This window comes from Myxine glutinosa, chromosome 2 (genome assembly GCF_964187855.1).
Source record: "Myxine glutinosa chromosome 2, kmMyxGlut1.1, whole genome shotgun sequence".
NCBI classification, from domain to species: domain Eukaryota; kingdom Metazoa; phylum Chordata; class Myxini; order Myxiniformes; family Myxinidae; genus Myxine; species Myxine glutinosa.
In genome coordinates, this window is record NC_136262.1 from 233,447,245 (window position 1) to 233,473,281 (window position 26,037).

The 26,037-nt window shown below is 44.4% G+C and overlaps 1 protein-coding gene across 1 annotated transcript in view; it reads right to left on the reverse strand.

Annotated features, from left to right (window-relative positions):
- Positions 1-26,037, reverse strand: part of MCCC2 (methylcrotonyl-CoA carboxylase subunit 2) — a 208,250-nt gene that overhangs the window by 136,379 nt on the left and 45,834 nt on the right. The window contains exons 4-5 of the mRNA XM_068106084.2: positions 7,201-7,302; positions 3,981-4,108 (exon numbers count right to left, since the gene is read on the reverse strand). Coding sequence (XP_067962185.2) covers positions 3,981-4,108; positions 7,201-7,302 — 230 coding nt within the window. The remainder of the gene's footprint in view (positions 1-3,980; positions 4,109-7,200; positions 7,303-26,037) is intronic.

A 26,037-nucleotide genomic window follows, 5' to 3' on the forward strand; every position in this document is an offset into this window, starting at 1 on the left:
TTTGACGTCAATGCACTGGTGAAACAATCGTTGCTGTTCAACTTTCACTTCCATCATATCATTCATCGAGTGCCCCCTGCTGTATTCCATCACAACTTCAATCTATGAGATTAATGACCCAAATATGCTAAATGATGTGCAGGAATAGAGTTGGATTAATTTCCTTTTGTTGTATAATAAATCTGTCTTTATATCCTAATCCATATTATCTATATGTCAGCAAAGGTATAAATTGGATTTGACTGCTCTTCATTGGATTGGTCTTTTAAAGCCTCACCATAGTCTCAAATGATGTACTTTTTTGCAGTATGTAAGGTTCGTAGAGGAGTGCCACACACACGTCACACACATGGACATACAAACAAACACATGAGACACAACACATGAGGACTGATAGAGAAGACAAACACAGCCACTTATTCTTCTTTTGTGTCGCTACACTTTTCCCAGCCACTGCAAAACACGGGCTCTGGCACAAGAGTTGAGAACCTTCAAATCGTCTGGTCCGCAAAGCTCTGGTAAGAGAGGGAAACTCAGGAGATGTTTCATTGTTTGAGGAGCATCTCCACAGTCGCAATCATTTTGATTGTATCCCCACTTCTGCATTAGGACTCTGCAGTGTCCAACTGCAGTCCTGAGGTGGTTGAGACCCAGCCAGGTTTGGCCATGTCTCCCTGGCTCCTTTTGGCAGGGATTCCTCAGTGTCAAGAGACAACTTGTGAGGTCTTGATCACAATGAGCATTGACTAGGCATCTATCCTCCAGCTGTGACGGTTACCATACAGGGACTGAACAGCATCAAAGAAGCTATTCCTGGATTTCAATCGCTTTTTTTTTTTTTTTTTTTTTGTATACAAGATCGAGGCTCGTGAAAGGGCTGAAGGGCTACTTGGTGCTTGACTTGTTCACAAAGGATGTCGTCTTGTTCAGCTTGGGTACTGTTTAAAGATTGGTTGGTGAGAATCACGTTCCTGCTGGGTTCTTTTTATTTGTGAGGAGACTGCGCTTCTGATCGAAGGTGAAGGAATACTGCATAGCAAATATAGAAGTCATCCACACGTGTTGGTTTAAGCCTTAAGGCAACCATAAATAGCTCTAGCTCTGCAGGCTGTGTTGAGGACCGGATCCATCTTTTTAGCATGGGAGAAACGGCCCCAACCAGGACAGGCATATTCTGCTGTCGCATATAGTGCAAGGCAAGTGCAGTACTTCAAATGGTCTCTGGGTCTGTTCCGCATTTAGAGTGAGAACAACCAAAGAGTGAGACCTTCAGGATGGCCACTATTTTTGCATGTCTCCACAGTTTTGGAATCTTATTGGTTGTCAAGCAGCTGTTGAACATGTCTCATAACCACTGAAGGGCTACTTGGTGCTTGACTTGTTCACAAAGGATGTCGTCTTGTTCAGCAGTTTTGTTGCAAATCATCACTTTGATGCCAAGTAGCAGTTCAATCATGGTGAAAGGACTGATTAAGTTAGAGCCCTCATGGTCATCATTAGCAGACATGGAATTTTAATTCTACTAGGGCGGTGGCCTGGGTTTCCTCAGCTGTTCATGAGGAACTGGTGAGCGGCTTGGAGTGCTGTGATCTCATACCGGGGTTGTGCTTTCGTGAAGTCGTTTCCCAGCAGCGTTCTGATCTTCCAGGCTTTCCTGCTGCTATGGGTCAAGTTTGTACATTCAATTAGCTCTTGCCACTTATTTTGCTGCTTCTCTAATATGGCATTGATCAGTCTCTCTCCAAATTCCAAGGTATCAGTCCCAAACAGATTAGTCTGGAAGCAGTTGGTGTAGTCCTTGTATAGTTCTTTAGCATCTCGTGACAGTCCCAGGATGTAATTAGTCCAGCAGCCTCTTGGGATATTGTTCCTAAAGAACCTATTTATCTTCTCCACAAAAGCATCATAGTTGGTGGGGGAAGCTGGTAGGTCTTTGATTGTGGCATCCAGGTCTGCTGAAAATTTCTCCCAGCATGCCTTTTTCAGATTGAAGCATCGGTGGAAATGAACCGCACGAGTGGCAACCACTGCGTGGATTTTAATTCCAGTAAATTGATGTTGGGAGTTTGGAATTGGGTCCAGAACAATTTTCTTGCATTGATAAACAATGCGATTTGAAGCAAACACCAGGACAGGATTGTAACTACATCTCTATCTGCTGTTGTTGAAGGAACGTGGAAGATTTGTCAACATGGACGATTTGTTAACAGCAACTCCGCTGCAAACAAAAAGCAGCACTGTCATATTGATCATGTGGTCTTTCTATCACAGCCACTGAGCTAGGAGGAAGTGTCGTCACCTCCTGGGGCACTCTGGGTACCAGGGAAGTGCTGCTATTCTCACCGCACTCAGTTGGGCATTTCCTAAAGAGGAATCTGCTCGTCACCATGGATGCCAACCTATGAGGGTTGTCCAAGCTCTTACCCTTTTAAATTCTGAATGCCATGCAAAGAAGCAGCAAGTACCATTTTTATAGTCTTTGATAGGACTCAGCCAGGGTTTGAACTGCCGACCTCTCAGACTCAGAGTGGACAATCTAACCATTACACCATCGAGTCTGGTAAAAAAAAGAAAAAAACATTCCAAAACTCTAACCAAAACCCTTATTTGGGATGTCAAACTGATTATACAGACTCTCCTCGAGTTACGATGGGGTTACGTTCCGACAAGCAGGTCGTAAGTCGAAGTAGTCGTAAGTCAAATCACCCCTCATGGACTTATTATACATTACTTATTACATATTTCCAAGTCCGTATTCCACCATAGCATCATTTGTTAATAGTCATACAGCCTAAATCACATAATCCAATCCGATCCATACACTGTACAATAAGTAAAATAAATAAAAGGGTTGAAATAAAAGACTTTATGACATTACAATACGTTTTACTGCACAAGAAAAAGCTTACAAAAATACAGGTACATAATGAGGTACACAAATAACGTGGAACTGTAATAAGAAGTGATAAAGTACCCTATAACATAAACACATATAAGCACACAAATCAGTCCTTTGAACAAGATGGCTGGTCATCCATCAGTGGTGAGGCAGAGGTGGATGCTGTGGGATATGATGAGGGGGGGAGAGGGTAGGGGAGGGGGAGTGGTGGCGGCAGGAGTCGTTTTCTTAAAGAAAACGTTGAGAGTAGACTGCACAGTTTGCTTTTTTTTCTCGTCGTATATTTCTCTATAACAACGAAGAGCCTCTTGTAGTTGTCGGTCGAACTTGGCAAAACGATCGACATTGATGTTCATACTGTCGATCACCTGTAAGCCTTCATTGAAGATGGCGATTGCTTCAGCCAATCCTTTCACAGTGAATATCTTCTCCGGTTTGTCCTCTCCTTTTTTCCCCTCTTCCTTTTTTTTTTTTTTCTGCCACTCACTGCTCCTCTAATTCAATTAAGTCTTCATTCGATAACTCTTCCGGCGCAAACTCCACCAATTCTTCCACATCAACTTCGAGCTCTAAACTTCTGGCTAAGCTCACAATTTTTCCACCAATCTCGTCCATCATGTCGTCCTTGTCGAAACCTTTGAATGAATTAACATAACGTTTCATCGTTATGTTAATTCGCTTTTTCCATATGCCACTCATGCACCGTTCAGACACTTCCTCCCATGCATCAATCCATCAGTGGATGCACTCTTCCTCGTGCTAGACATGATGATGGCAGTACGGTACACACACACTTATAAGCGATGGAGCGTAAGGGATGTTGTCAGCGCAAGGCACAAGGAGCAACTGAGATTTTTGCAACGGTCGTAAGTGCGAGTCGTCGTAAGTGGCCTACGTCGTAACTCGAGGAGAGTCTGTATAATAAATATTATGTGTTCAACCTACTGCTGTGACATACACCAACAACTCCAGCTGCCAAACCAACCCATTCCCAATCTCCTCCAAAGCAAAAAAATAAAGATAAAAAGACCCAAAATCTTGCATGGCAGCCCAATACACTACAAGTAAGAAGCTTACACACCTAAATAAACACATGGCAGGTGGTTTTGCTGAGCAATCTCTTGTGCCCGTAGGTGTTTCTTCACTGTGATAGGAAAGTATGTCCCACCCTTCACCGTTGCATCATTGGCCACGATCAAGCATTCCACTCTGTGAAAACAAGGAGCGCACGACTTTAGAGAAAATTACAATTCATGCAAGGCAGGCACTTAGTACATCAACTGGTATTCAAAATGCTAAATGTGTAACCTGCATGCCCAATAAAAAAAAAATTAAACGACAATTACATCTTTTGTTTTTACATGCCTTGATAAGTCTAACTCAGGTTGGGCAATTGCAATCTACAGCTGGTCCTCTCTCCCCAAAGGTGCTTGACCCACACAATTACACAACTCTTTCCCCACTCCCCCATGGCGTTGAATACCTCTGGTTCCATGTCCTCCTCCACAATAACATCTTGTTTCTTTGCACTATTTATTGTGGAAAATAAATAAAAACATGACATTGTTTTTCTAAGTAATAGTGATGTCATTTAAAAGTCTCTCTTTGAACTGCTTTCCACCCATCCAAGTTCTCCATATTGTCTGTGGCGATTCCATCCACCATAAAGCCGGCTGGCAAGGGGTTGGGAATCTCAGTTCTGTAAGGTGGTCAGCCTCATGCACTGACCTTTCAGGTTTCCAAATCCGTTGGCCCAATTCCAAACTGTCAATTCTTAATTGCCATTTAGGTCTGTCATTTCTCTTCAATAAGCCTTGATTTTGTAAAGAAAAAATAATTAGAAAGGGGTTTGTATCGATCTCCACGGAATTTGCCAGCATGATGTTTTTGCGTTAAATCTCTTCATTTTATTGCCTTCATTTGTTTGTATGCATTTTATTGCCATAAACGTCATGAGTTATTGGAGGCTGTACAAGACTACCAATTTTACCAATTATTTCCACAAGACTGCCACCAATATTAATTTACAGCCAAGTAAAATGAGCTAATAGATGCAAATTATATTGCTAAATACCAGTAAATGCAAAGTAGACAAGATACTCAGCATAACATCCCTCCGAAGGATGTTTGAACACACAAAGTTTTTTATTTTAAGAGTATATGAAACATACAAATGGAAAATAGATATATACATTGTTGCGAAGGAAGACTAGATATTTGAAGACATTTTTTCACAATTTCCCTGTTGAAAGATGTCAACAAAATCAATAAAACTCTTCATTGAATTTTAAACTTTATTAAACACGACTGAATGAAAGTGAAATGGATGGAAAAGAGCGAGAAAAGAAATTTATTGAAATCAGAAATTGGTTTATGAATTTGTACAACAAAGAACCGACATAAAAAAGAAACACAGAGTAATGATTAAGGAAACATACAAGCAAAACATAAGAGTTATTTATAAAGTCTAGTTTGAAAAGGCAATGCTCTTTCTTATAAACAGATTATAAAGCACCCGCACTCGACAAAGCAAGAACAAACCTTGTGGATGGCAAGAATTAACAAATGGTAATCGAGAGAACCTGTAAGAAGCAGATGAAGATTAGTAAATAGCCCCGAGTGGGCTAACGGTCATCTCTCGAGGTTGTACTTTAGACCACTGCTGATTTTTGGGGGACACCCCCCCCCCGTCCCACCTCCCCTCCCCGCGCCCCCCCCCCTCCACGCCCCTCCGCTCCCCCCCCCCCCCCACCCCCAAATGCCCTGGGGCTCCCCTGATCTGAAATCAAAAAAATCTACAACTGAGCGATTATGCAGACCATCGAATGTAAGGGCTGTATTGGGTTTCAGAGCGATCGATTGGTAAATAAAGAACGAGTAGGGGGGGATTTGAAGTTTCAAGGCGTAACCACCTGGGCGTAACCACCCCCCCCCCCCTCCTGGGTGCCCCCATGATCTGAAATCAAAAGATTGAAGCCCAATTGATTGACTGTGTGGGCTACTGTCTTGTATTTCTGTGCCAAGTTTCAGAATAAGCAGCCTGGTGATAAGGGAGGAGCAGAAAAAATAGCAAAAAGTTAACAGACGACTGGACGGACGGACATCCAGACATCACGACACATTTTATAAGTCCATCTCTTCACGGTCGAAATGAGATGGCCTAAAATGAGATGGAACGACAAAATTGAAATATCTTTGGAGCACATCACAACAGAAATGCACAGAACAGAAAAGATTGGACCATGTTGAGGGAGGCTTTCCTCCTGCATGGACTGAAATAAGATAGTCAAGTGCAGTCAAATCAAATTTTTTATTTTAGAAATACAATAGCATTTACATACAGGTCTAAAAAGTGTGGCGTGTTGCACTCCATGCTTAAAAGTTGTTTGTCTGCATTACCACTCAAATAATGTGGTCCTCCATTCAGGGTGGAGGATAGCTCGATTCATGAACAGCAGTAAAAACCCACTCACTGAGCGATGTATGTTACTACTTCAGTTTAATTATGATGAAAGTTGCTCACCATATTTGTTCCCCTCCTGACTTCTGACTCGTTATTCTTATCTTCAAAGTGGTACCCAATTACAACTTTTATCCTCAAACAAAACAACCATTTTAGTGGCTACATCCTTTTAAAATTCATCCACAGCATAGAGTTTATGTTGAACTCGCAGCACGTTACGTAATAGTCTATCACAACAACTCCTCCTCTTCATCAAAAAAAAGTTATTGCGAAACAAGAAAGGAAAAATAAATAGCGTGAAATAAAATGACAATAGAGGACATTCAAAATGACGTACAGTAATCCACGGACAAGGATAAGTGTACATCCGCCCATGTGTGTGTTTGTGTGTGTGTGTGTGTGTGTGTGTGTGTGTGTGTGTGTGTGTGTTTGTGTGTGTGTGTGTGTGTGTGTGTGTGTGTGTGTGTGTGTGTGTGTGTGTGTGTGTGTGTGTGTTATTGCTCACTTGTATTAACAGGAAATGGTAGGAATTAAACACCTCACATCTATGGATATTTCTCATATTTCCGATATTTTTGTGAGTCTGCTTTGCATTCAGGACCACAACAATTGTGGTTAACCAATTTGAAATTGCCACTCTTTTGTTTAAATGCTGAAAATTATGTTTAAAAGACTATTTGAATTACAGATTTCATGCTAGCAATGGTGGGTTAAAGGTGCCCCAGTTAGTGGAAGTAAATCGCTGAAAACGCACACACAGCACATGTGTGAATGGCCTCATTAACATTCATTTAATTTCGAAAGTCCCATAATGGAAGTGATATGGTGCATAACAGACCCGGATATTCGTCCAATGCCAGTGATGATTCCCGCTGCTGGAACTTCTTCATTCTCATACATGCGGAAAGCAGCAAGCTGTGACAGCTCCAGAAATGGTGAGCTGTCAGAGAGATAAGGCCACTTCTGAAATACTTTTAAACAAATGACTATCATTCAACATACACAATATAATATACTGAGAAAAAAAATGCAACTGATGGATAAGAAGGAAATGAACATGAACCAATTAAATATTGTCCAAAATTACACACATTGTGTTTAAAAATATGAAAAGGTCCTTCATTTTAGAAAATTTATTTGAAACAGGTTTTGCTGCATCGCTGATTGAAGCCACATGTGTGGAGTCAAGATTGCTTGAAGATGTCAAAACTGTGATTGATATATATATATTGTTGCGGATTTGAGAATCTTGTTGTAAATATCACCCTGAGTAGTGTAATGATTCCTTGTAAATACCTCCGTTTTGTGTGTAAAGGTCAACGGTCGTCCTCTTAGTTACTCCATCACAAGCACGTAGGCCACCATATACCCTTCTAAATAGTTATTTCCTTATTATGTGTATTAGTTTAAGGCTGTGTCTCCCATTAATTGACTCTGCATTGCACCGAATTGAAATAAGATAGATTCCCCTTTCATTGCCAAAAACCTCCATTGCCAACTGCATTTGCCAACTGCATTGGGCGGTTTTCTTCACCCCAAAACTCCATTGAGCACGCGGTCAGCTCGGAGAAGAAAGGCATGTCTCCACCGCGTCATGGGAAGGAGGAGTGAGCCAACCCCGATCAACCAACCAAGCACGAGGGGTTTGGCTTGAGAGGGCGGAGAAAGAACGATCGGGCAGTTTCATGAACGTTCCAGGGTGTGGCGCTATAAAACCCGTCGCCCGGAGCTTCCCACCGAAGTCCACCGAGAGCAGTCCACCGGGAGAGAGTTGAGTGGTTGTTGTTGAGAGTTCAGTGGAGTAGTGAGCACTGCGAAAGTTGAGGAACAAACCGCAGCTTTGAGACCTCCGTAGTCCAGCCCCCCTGTGCCACGCAGCTTCGAACCGCTGCTACGCGGGAACCGATTGCTGTGGGATCGGTGGCCGTCGAGGTCGAGCCCGACGTCCCGTGTGGGAGCAAGCTCCAATTGAACCTTCTTCCCCATCCAGCCATTCGTGCCATTCATCCCTATCATCATCCCCCCGTGTAAGTCTGACTGTCGTCCGTCTTCTGTGTTGTCTGGGGTATAAGTTAAGCCTGTATAGATAAGCTAGAAATTGCACTGTGTCTTCTGATCCTTCCATCCTTCTGTCTATATTTTCGTATCTTTCCTTCTCCTTGGTTACTTTTGGTCTTGTACATAATAGTTAGGAATAAATTATATTTGTTCTTCCTACCTTGCCCTGGTGTTGGTGTTGTTGGGCTAGCGGCTAGGGTGCCGGCTTAGGATCCCAGGATCCTGGGTTCGAATCCCAGTCGATCGCTGAATTAACGCCAGGGGGGTTGACTCAGCCTGTCATCCTTCCGAGGTCGGCTAATTGAGTACCAGTTCACTGGTAATTCCCTGTTTGTCGCTAAAGGCGGCAAAAAAGGGTTGGCGTCAGGAAGGGCATCCGGCCGTAAAACATTGCTTCGAAAAGGGGACCAAAAAAACAACAACAACCACGGTTCCCGAAAAAGGCCAACCCCCGCTTGCGGGGAAAAATGGCCTCTAAAGGTGGTTTTTTTCTTCCTACCTTGCCTTCTTTCCTTTACATCCGTTTCGTTTTAGTGATTTCCCCATTGGATACCTGTGGCACGATTTGGCCAACGTTTAAGAATCGGGTCTAGTTACTTGCTAATGGTTCGTGCCGCGGCTGCTAATCCGCTCGGCAATTAACATCTTGTCCGCGGTCGCGAACGGGGTTGCTCACCTGCCTCTCCGGAGGGAGATGGGCAACTTCAGGACTCACGTCGGTCAATCGCACACAAGGGGATTAATCCCCCCTTCTTAAGGGGAAAAAGGCCGACGTAGAGATCCGTAACAATATATATATATATAGATACAAAAAAAAACAACATATATATATATATATATATATATATATATATATATATATATATATATACATATATATATATATATATATATATATATATACATATATATATATATATATATATATATATATATATATATATATATATATATATATATATATATATATATATATATATACAGTGAAACCTTGACTTACGAGTGCACCAACTTACGAGTTTTCCGAGATACGAGCCGTCGCTCGGGCGGTTTTTTGCTTTGAGATGCGAGCCGAGATCTGAGTTACGAGCTTACGCCACCCGCCACTAGGTGGCCCAACGAGCGTTCCGGTCACGTGGTTATCTTGCCGTGCAACTCTGCCGTATATCGCTGCTGCTTTGTTTTCGCATGTTGGTTATTTTGGAAAATTTCTTAGTTTTAACCATGGGTCCTAAGAAATTGAGTGCCAAGGGCAGTACTGAGAAGAAGAAGAGGATGATGTGCTTGGATATAAAACACGCAATCGTCGAAAAACATGAGCGAGGTGTGCGTGTTGTCGACTTGGCGAGGCAGTACGATCGTAGCAGTACGATCGAAACATTTTGAAAGGGAGGAAGAAACAAACCTCGTTGGACAGGTTTTTATTGAAACGCCCTGCAAGTGAAAGCGAGGAAAGTGTGGCGAAAAAGGCAAAAGTCATCTCCTCCACCTCCGCCAGCATCTTCGTCTGATCTTCAAGGTAAATACACTTAATAAAACCAGTTTATTTCTTTACATTGTGGCGGACACGGAAGCTCACTGGCGTGGTGACATCATTCCGCGCACCGAGTGGGCGGCGGTCACGCCGAGGGGTAGGCGTGGCCTCAGGATATACACCGGGCGCGCAGCCCGGAGCGCGCCAGTGTTACAGTGAGCTCTTGAATAAAGACTCTTACAAATTACCGCGTTGTCCGCTTCCTCCTTGTTTACAAGCAGCGCGCGTAACGCCGCTTATTATGTACAGTATATACGAGGTCGTGCTTGTTTATACATTATTTGTTATTTATAAAGTACATTTTTCTTATTTAAAAACACGTAACAAAAAAAATTGGTGTGGTTTTTTGGGGGCTGGAACGGATTAATAGCATTTCAATGCATTTTAATGGGGAAATTTTATTTGAGAAACGAGCAAATTGAGTTACGAGCTCGGTCACAGAACGAATTAAACTCGTAAGTCAAGGTTTCACTGTATATATATATATATATATATATATATATGTATATATATATATATATATATATATATATGTATATATATATATATATATATATATATATATATATATATATATATATATATATACAGTGGAACCTTGACTTACGAGTGCCCCAACTTACGAGTTTTTCGAGATACGAGCCGTCGCTCGGGCGGTTTATTGCTTTGAGATGCGAGCCGAGATCTGAGTTACGAGCTTTCGCCACCCGGTCACGTGGTTATCTTGCCGTGCAAGTACAGTATCTCTGTCGTATAGCGCTGCATTTTTGTTTTCGCATGTTGGTTATTTTGAGTTTACGCCACCAGGTGGGTTCTGGTCACGTGGTTATCTTGCCGTGCAAGTACAGTATCTCTGTCGTATAGCGCTGCATTTTTGTTTTCGCATGTTGGTTATTTTGAGTTTACGCCACCAGGTGGGTTCTGGTCACGTGGTTATCTTGCCGTGCAAGTACAGTATCTCTGCCGTCAACTTGTTCAGAGTGCCGGCGATAGCTCGCCTTCTCTTTGTGGAAAACACGGTACTGAGAAGAAGAAGAGGATGATGTGGTTGGATATAAAACACGCAATCGTCGAAAAACATGAGCGAGGTGTGCGTGTTGTCGACTTGGTGAGGCGGATGTGAAGGCAGCTGAAGATTTTATTATAACTGTGAAGAAGAAGAGGATGATGTGCTTGGATATAAAACACGCAATCGTCGAAAAACATGAGCGAGGTGTGCGTGTTGTCGACTTGGTGAGGCGGATGTGAAGGCAGCTGAAGATTTTATTATAACTTTTGCCGAACTGATAGAAGCCGAACGATACATCCCCCAGCAAATCTTCAACTGTGACGAGACAGGGCTCTTCTGGAAAAAGATGCCGAGGAGGACGTATATAACGACAGAGGAGAAGAGCATGCCAGGCCACAACTTGTTCAGAGTGCCGGCGATAGCTCGCCTTCTCTTTGTGGAAAACACGGTGAGATCCTTAACATCCAACAACTAATGGGACGCAAACGGGGCGCCCAGTTTAGCGGTACACACATTGATGAATCACCCTGCCTGTGATTCACCCATGACAGGTTATAGCTGGGTCGGGATTCAAACCCAGGCTGGACAGTTTAGACTTTAGAGTCAAGTGTGCGTACCTCCAGTCCAGGCCATCCTGCCAACTTGTATGCTGCATACAGGTGAAATATAAAGCGCGAGATATTTTTATATATACTGTATATTTAAAAAAAAATTGGTGTGGTTTTTGGCGGGCTGGAACGGATTAATAGCATTTCAATGCATTTTAATGGGGAAATTTGATTTGAGAAACGAGCAATTTGAGTTACGAGCTCGGTCACAGAACGAATTAAACTCGTAAGTCAAGGTTCCACTGTATATATATATATATATATATATATATATATATATATATATATATATATATATATATATATATATATATATATATATATCTATCTATCTATATATATATATATATATATATATATATATATATATATATATATATATATATATATATATATATATATATATATATATATATCTATATATATATATATATATATATATATATATATATATATATATATATATATATATATATATATATATATATATATATATATATATATATATATATATATATATATATATATCTCTATATAGTCGTGGCCAAAAATATTGGCACTCTTGCATTTTTTTCAAATAACACAATTTTCTCGAAAAATAAGTTGAAATTGGCAAAAGTATTTGTTTCCACAATTCTTTATTTCACTGTTAATATTACAGAACCTTTGTTTTTTATTCAGAACTTAATATAACCTCTTAAATCAGAAAATAAAAATAAATGGCATTGACAAAATTATTGACACCATCGACTTAATATTTGGTAGCACAACCTTTGGACAAAATAACTGCAGTCAAGGCACTTCCTAAAGCCATGAATGAGCTTCCTACACCTGTCTACTGGTAGTTTGACCCACTCTTCTTGTGCAAACTGCTCCAGTTCTCCCAGATTTGAAGGAGTGCCTTCTCCCAACTGCTGTTTTCAGATCTCCCCACATGTGTTCACTGAGATTTACATCTGGACTCATTGCTGGCCACTTCAGAACAGTCCAGCGTTTTGTCTTGAACCATTCCAGGGTGCTTTTTAAAGTGTGTTTGGTGTCATTGTCCTGCTGCAAGACCCATGACCTTCGACGGAGACCCAGCTTTGTGACACTGGGCTCAACATTACGCTCCAAAATGCCTTGGTAATCTCCTGATTTCATGATGCCATGCACACATTCAAGGCAGCCAGCGTGCCAGAGGCAGCACAGCAACCCCAAAATATCACTGACCCTCCTCTGTGTTTGACTGTCGGGAAGATGTTCTTTTCTTTGAAGGCTTCATTTTGTTTTCTGTAAACATGGAGATGAGGATGATAGAGATGATAGAGATGAAACATAGAGATCTGTAAACATTCGAGCAATCCTTCGCTGCAATCTCCAATCAAGTTTTCTCTTGCGGCCATGTCCACGGAGGTTGGCTACAGTGCCATGGGGCCATAAACTTCCTGATAACATTGTGTACGGTGGACACAGGAACATCAACGTCTCTGGAAATGGACTTGTAGTCTTGAGATTGTCCATGGTTGGCTACAATCTTGTGTCTGACCTCCTCAGGCAATTCTCGGGTTTTCTTTCTTTTCTCCATGCTCAATGCGGTACACAGTGACACAGAACAGCAGAATGAGTCCTTTTCTCTGTTCAAACTGGTTGAATGAGTGATTTTTATATTGCAGGCACCTGCAACTCACCACACCTGCAACATTCAATTCCAAAGTAAAGGAGAATCACCTGCTTGAAATCTAATTATTTCCAACAACTTCTAAAAGGTGCCAATAATATTGTTACAGACGCGGTTTTGGATGTTAGTTTACCGAGCGGTTTGGTATGACCGCGTCTGCACAGTTTACCCGATTCCACTCGAACGTTGACTAAGTCGCGCTATGCTAAATCAATTAAGGAAAGGACACAACGGCTGGGTTAGATGACACGACACCAGGGGTACAGTTCTCAAGACCTCCGGAGGAGGTTATAATATTTGTATGCAGAGCGTTGAGATTACAAGGACAAGAGGTACAGCATAGGAAGGTAGGCACTTAGACACACTTATCTTATTCCCGACAGACCACAGATAAACGGGACAAGACTGACTCACACAGGGATTGATGGCAAGGAAGGGCAGGTAGTCGCTGGACAGCACAAGGTGCACCTTGGCCCAGGGACAGGATAGCGCGGTCCAAAAGATGCAGGGAGGTATCGTCGCGCTGGAGGTGGCGTCTGGTTCTCTTCAAGCTGGGGGCGCATCTGACGTCACCTCCGGTAAGTGGCTGCCTATATCCAGCGGGGAGTGACACGCTCTCGGCTCGTTAGCTCCGCCCCAGATGGAATCGGTCCGCCGCTTCCATTGGGTGCGGGGGTTACCGGGCTCCGCCCTTGACGAGGAGCTGACAGGGAGCCCCTATTTGGTAACCCCGTCGAGCACATGGGCAATGGCGGCTAACCAAGCCGGAGTGAGGACGCACACTCCCCGCGCGCTGTTGTTGTAGTTGTTGTTGTTGTTGTTGTAGTTTCATGAGGAAGATGGGAGGAGGTATGGGGAGGTCCTAAACTCACTACTGGTGCCATACAATCACATTCTGGTGCAACGAAGAGTCAGAATTAATGGAAACGAGTCCTTAACTGACATAGACTAAGAATAACTAGCAAGATGTCCCATAGTTGTCTACGTGAGATGCGGTGAACCTGGGCACGACATTTAATGGGGGAAAAAGGGGAAGGTCGGTTCTACAGAGTGTTGTTTACAGACAATGGGACTAGGGAATGGGGGATTGGGGATAGTTGGGGAGTATTGGGGAAATAGGGGAATATTTACAAGCGGATATGGATGGAGGCCAAATCCCATATCCGCATCATTGCACCCTTCTCTACCCTCGGGGCGTCCCGACCTGATAAATTTTTACCTACTTTAGTGTGGCACTCAGATGTAGTTCCCTCTACTATTAACTCTACCCTGAGTGCGACAGTTTTACAGATGTTCACAAATGAGTAAATATGTCCCCCTGCGACGTTGCACCCTTCTCCTCACAGAAACACACCCACAGGATAACCGAATCGCGGAAAGAATTCTCAAACTAAACATACAGCCGGTAGGGAGCATTATTTACACAAGACTACGCTGATATTTACACTACGATCCAGGACCTGTTTTTGGAGGAACACATGCAGATGTTATGCATAGAGAGAGCACGCATGCCAGCATCGATACACCAACCCACGAGTGCTCTGTGGCCTTACGGCCTTTAATAATGTGCAGAGCACCCCTTCCAAGCACCAAAAGCACCACCCCATCATGTACAGTCAGCACCATCCGGTGCACCAATAAAATGTTCATAAATCACCGGTGGTGTCGCAGCCGGCCGATGTTCTGCCGCTGGTCTTGCCTTCGTGTGGTGCACTTGGCCTTCTGGCTTCTTTCAAAAATAAAGAAAGGCGCCAACCGCGTCCATTTCTGTATTGTGGCCATCAGGGGGCCAACTAAAAGTGGTTCACCTGGATGGCATAGGTGCCACGTTGACCCAGAGGTCCATCCACGGGTGGTGCTTGCCCGCAAGAGAACTGCGGTCCATGGTGGGCGGCCACAAACATTGCGGTCCATATGGTGTATCGATCCCGGCAGCAAGCAGCGAAAGTGCAGGCCCACAACTGCGGAGCCAGCACCTCTCTCTCCTCTCTCTCTGCCCCAAAGCCAGATCCTCGGAGGTGGGAGACAAAAGAAGTAGACAAGTGAGTAAGGTGGTAAGGGCGCAAAAGTGCACGCAACATTAGGTAATGCACACTAGGGGCACATGGGAACCAGGTGAGACAGGTACGTTCCTACCGTACGCCCCCCCCCCCCCCACCAGGTAACCTACATTGCCCCTCCCTTACCCCTTACTGTATCCACAAAACACAACACTACCCATAAACATCTACTTTACAAATCAACAAACGTCCCTACTGTCTTCCCCGTTCCTCCCATAAACCAAATTCGTCTTCTCTCCCTCCTAACCAATCAAATTTGCCATTTTCAACTCTCATCAAAATTTGCCATCTCCAACTCAACATCATAATTTGCCATCACCAATTCATCATCAGTCCCTCCTAGGGAGGGAGAGATGGAATCACCCCAATGTCTCATCCACGTCGTGATGCGTCTCACAAATCCAACAGCAATTCTTTATTTCCTGCACACAGAACAAAGAAACACAGGTGTGGAGTCATCATCACCACAGGCAAGTGGCTGCGTATGGTGCGACAGGTTCATCAATCCTAAGTATTTCCTAAATGACTTTAACAACTTTACATTACCCGGGGTCTTTCTCCTGCCAAACCATTGGCCCTCTTACACTATGGGTTCTAAAAACCAATTCCCATTGACCAAACTGTGGTGCTTTTCAATTTGGGGTCTCACTCCCCCGATTCATCTCCCGGTGCCCTCGCACAATTTCTGGGCCGCGACGTGTAGCTCTCCCAGCAGGTCTACCCACCTGCACACCTCCACCACTGCAGTTGCCTCCGAGCTTACCTGCTCCTTACCCTAACCTATCTACCTGGGGAAGGCCCTCTGGCGCTCTCCCCACTCGGTGCCCTCTCTGGCACTGGGCTACCCGGGTCCGTCCTCCGGATCCTCAGGCCCCATCCACAACTCTACCGGCTCCCAGATCCCACCTGCGGCCTCACCTGGCCGACATCCTCACAGTGGTGGAGTGCCCAACCAACTACACACACTAACAGGCTACACGCCCAGCCATTTCCACAACACTAATGCACCCATCCGCAATACCATTCTGCAACCGCACCACAAATGCCAATATCCAACCACAATTTACCTGTACCCTCTACCTAACACTTACACTACCCGCCCCGGGTACTCGTGAAAGGGGTCCACTCTTCCCCCATCCACACCTTCGCACCATGCACACCACTCCGTACCACTTACTCCAACTCTCTCCACACCACTCATTCTCTGCTCCATATATTCCACACACCTGTACTTGCACACCTGTGCTCTCATACTTGGTGCCACCTGCACCATTCTCTCCCCAAGCGCATTCGCGCTGATCCACAACACTCACTACTCATACACTGCTCCACACACCTGTCCAGTTCTCACACAGCATCATCTCATCTAACTACTCCCCTCTGAAACTTGCGCTTCCCAGTCGTCCCTTTAAACTATTGCGCTCCCTCGTCATTATAATCCACACTAATCTACCTGCATCCCCACTACAGGTATCAGTCACTAACTAATCTTAACGTTGCCTAATGTCATCTTCTAGGGCCCTAACAATATAACCTAACCCACCCGGGCTAGTTTTCACTGCCATACACCCCATAATCTAGTGCGCATTTGCCCCACATGGGAAGGGTGGCAGGGATGCCACCCTTACCCACCGGGCCCATCGCTCACTACCAATTTTGCACATCAAATTTCAACAAATCAAAAATTTGCCAATCACTGCCCATCATCTGCCAATCATTACTGCCACTCCTTTGCCAATCATCAAATTTTGTTTTTCTCTAATTTTGGGGCCAAAACACTAACCTCATCACACAGTCTACTCACTAATGCCTCTCGGTGCGCCAATTCCTGTCCAAAGCCCGGCTTCGTAAAGCCAAGCCATGAATGCGGGTTGTTTGGTGCCAGCGGCTGGATACGTCCTGCATTCGTGGCAGGGACGGGGTCGGGGGCTTACCCGGGCCGAGATCCCACGCACCACCTCGGCGTGGAGCCATCCAATGTCCCGATCTCGACCTGCCGGCACGTCTCAACAAAACGTGGTCGCCATGACGACCCTTCCTATCCAGCTGCCCGCTCCGCCTAGTGGAACACGGAGGCGGCCGTTCAAAGCGAGGCCCAGCACGCACAGAGGGCCCGATTCGGCTAAAAGTCGTTCTTAACTCTACCCCGTTTAACGTCGATGCTTCACCTGCATGCTTACACCCCGCAGCCCGTTCCTTGCTCACACATCCAGCCGTCTCCATGCTCCTCGTACCTTTCCTTACACACCTCGGTACACTCATTCCACTCACAGCCTTGGTCACACACCTGACCACCGAACACCTTGGCACACATTCGTCGCTCGCACACCTCACCAACACACCTCTTCGCGCCCCCTCCTCGGTCACCTCCTCTGTGACAATCACAGGTGTGCTCTCACTCGCACACCCAACCACGTGCCTCACTACCAATTCCAGCGTGCATTCCCACTCACGCTCTACCATTCCAGGTGTGCATCCTTCCATTCCAGGTGTACATCCTCGCTCACCTGTCACAACCAACTCACGCTCCATGTCACTCTCACTACTCTCACCTCCATTCTTGACAGCGCACTCACCCTTACTCTTGACAGCGCACTCTTTCCTCATGCACCCGTCCGTTACACACCTCTCTCGCGCACACTCTTGCGCACACTCTCCCGTCACACCCTCTGTAACACTCACCACAGGCGTGCATTCTTCCTTGCCTTTGACAGCGCACTCTTTCCCCATGCACCTGTCCGTCACACACCTTTCTCGCACACCCTCTCCCGTTACATCCTCTGTAACACTCACCACAGGCGTGCATTCTCCCTTTACACCCTCTGTAACACTCCTCACTACGCGCTTCCATGTGCTCCCTCGCACACGCGCTATGACCGACTCACTCTCCACAGCACCCTCACTCCTGGGCACGCACTTTTTCCTCACACACCCCAGAGTCGGACTTTCTCGCACACCTCCTTTTTCGCACACCAGACCTGTCGCACACTTCACCAACGGCCTCTCACGAACACCCGGGTCCATCTCGACCCCCAAGCTTCTTAAATCCCCTGGCGCATCATACGCATGACCATATTGGTCACCACTTACACCGGGTCCTCTTTCTCTTCGCTTCTCCTCCATCACCTGCGAATCCCTCATCCGGTTAATGAGCACATCATCACGATCCGAACACAGACTTTGGACCAATTCTTTTACTTCCTCCTTTATCTCTTTCTTATCCTCTCTCCGTCGCTTCTTAATTTCGCTCACCCCTTCTTCCACTTCTTCTAATTTCTGCTTCACCTCCTTCATCTCCTCGTGCGCCCCTTTAAGTTCTTCCTCTAACTCCACTTTATTTTTTTCTATGTGCTCCCGCACCTCCCGCTCTTTAACCTCCATCACCTCTACCACCTTGTCCATTTTCCTCGTCAGGTCCTCATGTACCGTCTGACACTCTTTTTTAATTACCCCTACGTCCTTTTTCATCTCCTTCTGTGTCGATTTTAAACCCTCTATTACCGCTGTGTTCTTCTTTACCTGGTCCCCCAACTCCTTTTGTCCCACTGTCAGTTGTTCTACTCCCAGCGTCAACTCCTCTATACCACCTTGCAATTTTACAGTCCCCTTTCTCACCTCCTTCTCCATGCGCTCCTTACAGTGCCTCACCTCCTCGCGCACTCCTCCGACCTCCTCACTCACTCCTCTTCTGATCTCTTCTCCCATCACTTGCATCTCCTGCCCAGATGCCACCCTCATCTGCTCCATTTCCTCCCTGTGAGCATCCAGTTTAGTTTCTACCCCCATTCTGACCCCCTCTATCTGCTGCCCCATTTGTTTAACTTCCCTTTCCGCTTGGTCCCTCATGTCCCTCAATTTGCCTTCCATCCTGTTTTCTAACCCCTCTAACCCATTTTTCACTCCCTCTATCTGATTCTCCTGGGCAGGCATTCTATTTTCCACCCCCATTAACCCATGTTTCACCCCTTCTATCTGATTCTCCTGGGCAGCCATTCTATTTTCCACCCCCATTAACCCATGTTTCACCCCTTCTATCCCATTGTCTAACCCCTCTAATTTCTTGTCTAATCCCTCACCGGTACCCCTCGCTTCGTCCCTCATTGGCCCCATTTGGCCCTCTAATCGCTCACTATCAGCCCTCAATCCCACAATTTGGTTTCCCAATTGCTGACTATTAGCCCTCATCTCGTCCTTCATTTCTTCACCCGACTTAACCATAAAGGCCTTTATTTGTTCCATAAATAGGCCCCAATCCATCGGCGGCGCTACCACGGTCGCGGGCGCGGTCGCCGTGGCCATGTGCGAGGCGCCGTTTTGCGCGCCCGCAACCCCGTGTGCGACAACGCTATTTTGCGAATCTGCTACCCTCACTGCTTCGCTCTCCTCCTGTCCCTCATTTTGGTCCTGGATCGACCCTGCCTCACTCTCTTCTACCGGAACCCAGCTGTCTTGGTCTGCCATAGCGCGACTTTCAAAATTCGGGTTTTTATTTTTTTTGTAAAACACAATTAAATTTCGCTGTTATAATTTCGAGCGTGTGAAACGCGCTCCGGATCGAATCCCACTTCCCGACACCAATTGTTACAGACGCGGTTTTGGATGTTAGTTTACCGAGCGGTTTGGTATGACCGCGTCTGCACAGTTTACCCGATTCCACTCGAACGTTGACTAAGTCGCGCTATGCTAAATCAATTAAGGAAAGGACACAACGGCTGGGTTAGATGACACGACACCAGGGGTACAGTTCTCAAGACCTCCGGAGGAGGTTATAATATTTGTATGCAGAGCGTTGAGATTACAAGGACAAGAGGTACAGCATAGGAAGGTAGGCACTTAGACACACTTATCTTATTCCCGACAGACCACAGATAAACGGGACAAGACTGACTCACACAGGGATTGATGGCAAGGAAGGGCAGGTAGTCGCTGGACAGCACAAGGTGCACCTTGGCCCAGGGACAGGATAGTGCGGTCCAAAAGATGCAGGGAGGTATCGTCGCGCTGGAGGTGGCGTCTGGTTCTCTTCAAGCTGGGGGCGCATCTGACGTCACCTCCGGTAAGTGGCTGCCTATATCCAGCGGGGAGTGACACGCTCTCGGCTCGTTAGCTCCGCCCCAGATGGAATCGGTCCGCCGCTTCCATTGGGTGCGGGGGTTACCGGGCTCCGCCCTTGACGAGGAGCTGACAGGGAGCCCCTATTTGGTAACCCCGTCGAGCACATGGGCAATGGCGGCTAACCAAGCCGGAGTGAGGACGCACACTCCCCGCGCGCTGTTGTTGTAGTTGTTGTTGTTGTTGTAGTTTCATGAGGAAGATGGGAGGAGGTATGGGGAGGTCCTAAACTCACTACTGGTGCCATACAATCACATTCTCGTGCAACGAAGAGTCAGAATTAATGGAAACGAGTCCTTAACTGACATAGACTAAGAATAACTAGCAAGATGTCCTATAGTTGTCTACGTGAGATGCGGTGAACCTGGGCACGACATTTAATGGGGGAAAAAGGGGAAGGTCGGTTCTACAGAGTGTTGTTTACAGACAATGGGACTAGGGAATGGGGGATTGGGGATAGTTGGGGAGTATTGGGGAAATAGGGGAATATTTACAAGCGGATATGGATGGAGGCCAAATCCCATATCCGCAACAATATTGTCCGGGCCATTTTAGTATTTCTGTGTGGAATAAGCGAAGATTTAGTAATTTTTTCAGCTTTTTTTGTTTTGTTCCACTGCAAACCAAATACATTTGTGGATACCAAAAGGTTTTTTAATTTCAATAAATTTCTGTAGAAAACGATGTAGAAAAAAAGTGCAAGGGTGCCAATATTTTTGACCGCGACTGTATATATATATATATATATATATATATATATATATATATATATATATATATATATACAGTCACGTATATATATATATATACTATAGATATAGATAGATATATATATATGTATCTATATATATATATATATATATATACACAAAGAATTAAGTTAAGCACCCCCCCCGTTTTTTTACAACCTCGCACATTACAAGTTTGTTGTCGTCAAAACAGTGTAATATACCCATGATATTGCTATATTTTCTGGAGAAGTGATATTATGGTCACATAAAAACATAACAATCATGCCGTTTTCAATATTTTATTCTGAATAATTTAAGGTGAAATTTTTTGGGAATTTTAGGCATATTTTCACCTCAATTTAAGTATGGAGCTATAGGTCCATCATGGACAGTGTGGATGACGTTTATGTTTTCTAACGTACAGTCATTGTTCTGAGAAGACCTCTAGCGATCTTTGCGTCAATAACGTGTGTAGGACCCACGTGATCGGATCACTGACTCAACCCTACGTCTCATAGACCCTGTAAGCCGTCGTATGCGTTGCTGTGGCAGGTTGTTCCATTCCCGATGTAATGCACGTTCCAATTCATCCAGATTGGCTATTGGAGGGACCATCTTCGCAATTTGTCGTCCCAACATGTCCCAAACGTGCTCGAGGGGGTTCAGGTCAGGACTGTACGCAGGCCAGGGGATGGTTGTCACAGCACCTTGCTCCAGCAAGGCTCGGACGCGTCTCGCACGGTGAGGCCTGGCGTTGTCATCCATGAAGATGGGTCTGCTGGCGAGGGTGTGGTCATCGAAGTGCGGGATTACGGTGGTATTCAGGATTTCCGGACAACGCCAGGCCTCACCGTGCGAGACGCGTCCGAGCCTTGCTGGAGCAAGGTGCTGTGACAACCATCCCCTGGCCTGCGTACAGTCCTGACCTGAACCCCCTCGAGCACGTTTGGGACATGTTGGGACGACAAATTGCGAAGATGGTCCCTCCAATAGCCAATCTGGATGAATTGGAACGTGCATTACATCGGGAATGGAACAACCTGCCACAGCAACGCATACGACGGCTTACAGGGTCTATGAGACGTAGGGTTGAGTCAGTGATCCGATCACGTGGGTCCTACACACGTTATTGCCGCAAAGATCGCTAGAGGTCTTCTCAGAACAATGACTGTACGTTAGAAAACATAAACGTCATCCACACTGTCCGTGATGGACCTATAGCTCCATACTTAAATTGAGGTGAAAATATGCCTAAAATTCCCAAAAAATTTCACCTTAAATTATTCAGAATAAAATATTGAAAACGGCATGATTGTTATGTTTTTATGTGACCATAATATCACTTCTCCAGAAAATATAGCAATATCATGGGTATATTACACTGTTTTGACGACAACAAACTTGTAATGTGCGAGGTTGTAAAAAAACGGGGGGGGTGCTTAACTTAATTCTTTGTGTATATATATATATATACACAGTATATATATATATATATATGTATATATATATATATATACATATATATATATATATATACTAGCGGGGTCACCCGTGGGAATCCCACGGGCATGGACGTGTGTGACATTTCGACATATTGAGTTAGATGCTGCACCTGCACATTCAGTTATATAAAATGGTTACTGGTAATTGATCACATCCACAAATGATGTAATCCACACAATTTATGTACTTTACATAACGTTAATAGGAATACATGCCCGTGTAGCTGGGAAATACAGTTTGTTTGAAATAAATCACAAATATCAGAAGAAAGTTTTTTAAATTTAGAACTATTCTCAGAGTTAAACATCACCGTAATATTATGCGGTTGCTTCAACGTTTTCGGTGAATTATATGTCATTCCCATCTACACGGGCATGTATTCCTATTAACGTTATGTAAAGTACATAAATTGTGTGGATTACATCATTTGTGGATGTGATCAATTGCCAGTAACCATCTTATATAACTGAATGTGCAGGCGCAGCATGTAACTCAATATGTCGAAATGTCACACACATCCATGCCCGTGGGATTCCCGCATGGATGTGTATGGCGAATTTTAAATATATGTCGACTGTTATTTTAGGCGGTGTATTTTCGTTTATCATCATGGCGCGATTTAAAAAAATATATCTCTGCATTTTCCTCTCCAATACCTCCTCACACTTTACACACACACCGGCCCATGTTTACATATACACACACACACACATATACACCCACACACATATACACATACACACACACGTACATCGACACACATACACACACACACACACACACACACACACACACACACACACACACACACACACACACACACACACACACGTACAGACACATATACACATATGCACATATGCAAATATGTATACACATATGTATCCACATATACACATATATACACATATATACATCTCCACACACACACACACACACACACACACACACACACACACACACACACACACACACACACACACACACACACACACACACAAAAACAGACACACACACGTACAGACACATATACACACAAACACACACACACAGACATGTATATACACATACAACAACAACATGCATTTTAAGGCCATTTTCCCTGCTAGAGCGGGGGTTAGCCTACATACACATACACACACATATATACACACACACACATATTCACGCGCACACACACACACACGTACACACACGTACACATGTCCCACATGTATATATCCCACATCCCACATGTATATACATGTTTAAAGTGTACGTGCCCTTCCCCCCTCCCCCGCCCGGCAACGCTGGGTACTTCTGCTGGTAACGAATAAAATAAAAACGAAGAAATAGGTGGAATTGGCTGAAATTCGCTCGGTGAATTCACGCGGTGTATTCGGTTCGGCTCGGTTCACTCGGTTTAAAGAAAAAGCGATAATGTCGACATGTTGCTGTCTGTGTCATGTTGGGCGGTGTATGATACTCGTTGGCTGTTGGGCGGTGTATGATACTTGTTGGCTGTTGGGCGGTGTTGTGCGGTGATATGGTGTATTTTAAAAAATATATCTCTGCATTTTCCCGCGTTGGTGACACCGAGTCGTTCTTCATCGATCGTCTCATTCATTTTGGAAATGGAAGTTTCCACGCAACGCATGAATTGTCACGATCCTCAAGAGGAATTTGTCTCGTAATCATCAAATGATAAATGGCAAGTAAATTATATTGTGGAAAATTAAAGATTTCAAATAAACCTATTTAAAGTGTATGCGCACATCTATATAATTATAAAATTGAAATCTTGCGTGTTTGTGTGTAACATTCGATCGGTCCGGGGGCGTGGCTTACCCCTTTGAGAGAGTAGTAATATCCACCATTTTATGAACTCGCATAGCTTTGAGGCCTGTTTTGTAGGCCGGTGGTGTCTTGCTCTCTCTCCCAGCTTTATTTCAAATCAAATTCGATATATCGTTTCATTTTTCACAGTCGCTAACATAGTTTTAGACTTGGTTGAAAAAAAACGGGAAGAAAATCGCGCCACGTTGATATACGAAAATACACCGCCTAAAATAACAGGCATACAGTATATATCTTCGTTATTTCATTCAACATTATTACCCGGAAGTAAAATATGTTTCAGGAAATTACCGAGAGATATTTCTTCGATTTTTTTAATTATTTATATGCGCATACACTTTAAATAGGTTTATTTGAAATCTTTAATTTTCACAATGTAATTTATTTGTCATTTGATGATCGGCAAAAATATGTTTCAGGAAATTACCGAGAGATATTTCTTCGATTTTTTTTATTATTACCGCTTCCATCTGATTTCATTTTTATCGATGGTTTTAGACTCGGTAAAATAAATAATTGAGAACATTCACGCACACACGGGAAATTGCAGAGATATATTTTAAAAATCGCGCCACGTTGATATACGAAAATACACCGCCTAAAATAACAGGCATACAGTATATATCTTCGTTATTTCATTCAACATTATTACCCGGAAGTAAAATGTTTCAGGAAATTACCGAGAGATATTTCTTCGATTTTTTTTATTATTTATATGCGCATACACTTTAAATAGGTTTATTTGAAATCTTTAATTGTCACAATGTAATTTATTTGTCATTTGATGATCGGCAAAACGATAGCACAAAAACAATACTATTTGCAGGAAGAATGTCGTATCAACCCTCCGACGGCGCTACGGACGCGGACAACGAATCACACCTCACGTCTATGGACGCGAATAGCAACATTCCTTCAAGTTCTCGTGCGGAAGCAGTATCTCCGAGGGGTGCTGAAACAGACGATGGGAGATCACGACGTCTTCAGCAGCAACGAGAAAGCCAAAGGAAGAGACGACATGCTGAAACGCCTGAGCAAAGGTCACAGCGCCTTCAGCTGCAAAGACAAAGGGCAAGGATGAGAAGGAGTGCTGAGACGGAGGAGGTGAGAGCGCAGCGTCTTCAGGAGGAACGAGAGAGAGTCAGCTTGTGAAGGGATGCGGAATCTGCAGAGGAGACGTCACAGCGCCATCAAGAGCAGCAAGAAAGAGATCGTATGAGGAGAGATGCGGAATCTGCAGAGGAGACGGCACAGCGTCTTCAGGAGCAGCGAGAAAGAGATAGGATAAGGGAAGTTCTTGAGACAAGGCAGAGAAACGCGCAGAATGCAAGAAATTTCACTTCTGCTGACGTCGGTGCGATGGACAAGATTTGTCCACATTGTAGAGCGCTTCTTTTCCAAGGTGAAACAGCTCATTTTTGCTGCACGAATGGAAAGGTGTCCTTGGGAAATCTGGGACCTTTACCCCATCAATTACACAATCTGTTTGCCGGCGATGGACCCACAGCGAACGAATTCCGCAGGAACATCAGACAATACAACTGTCTATTTCAAATGACATCAT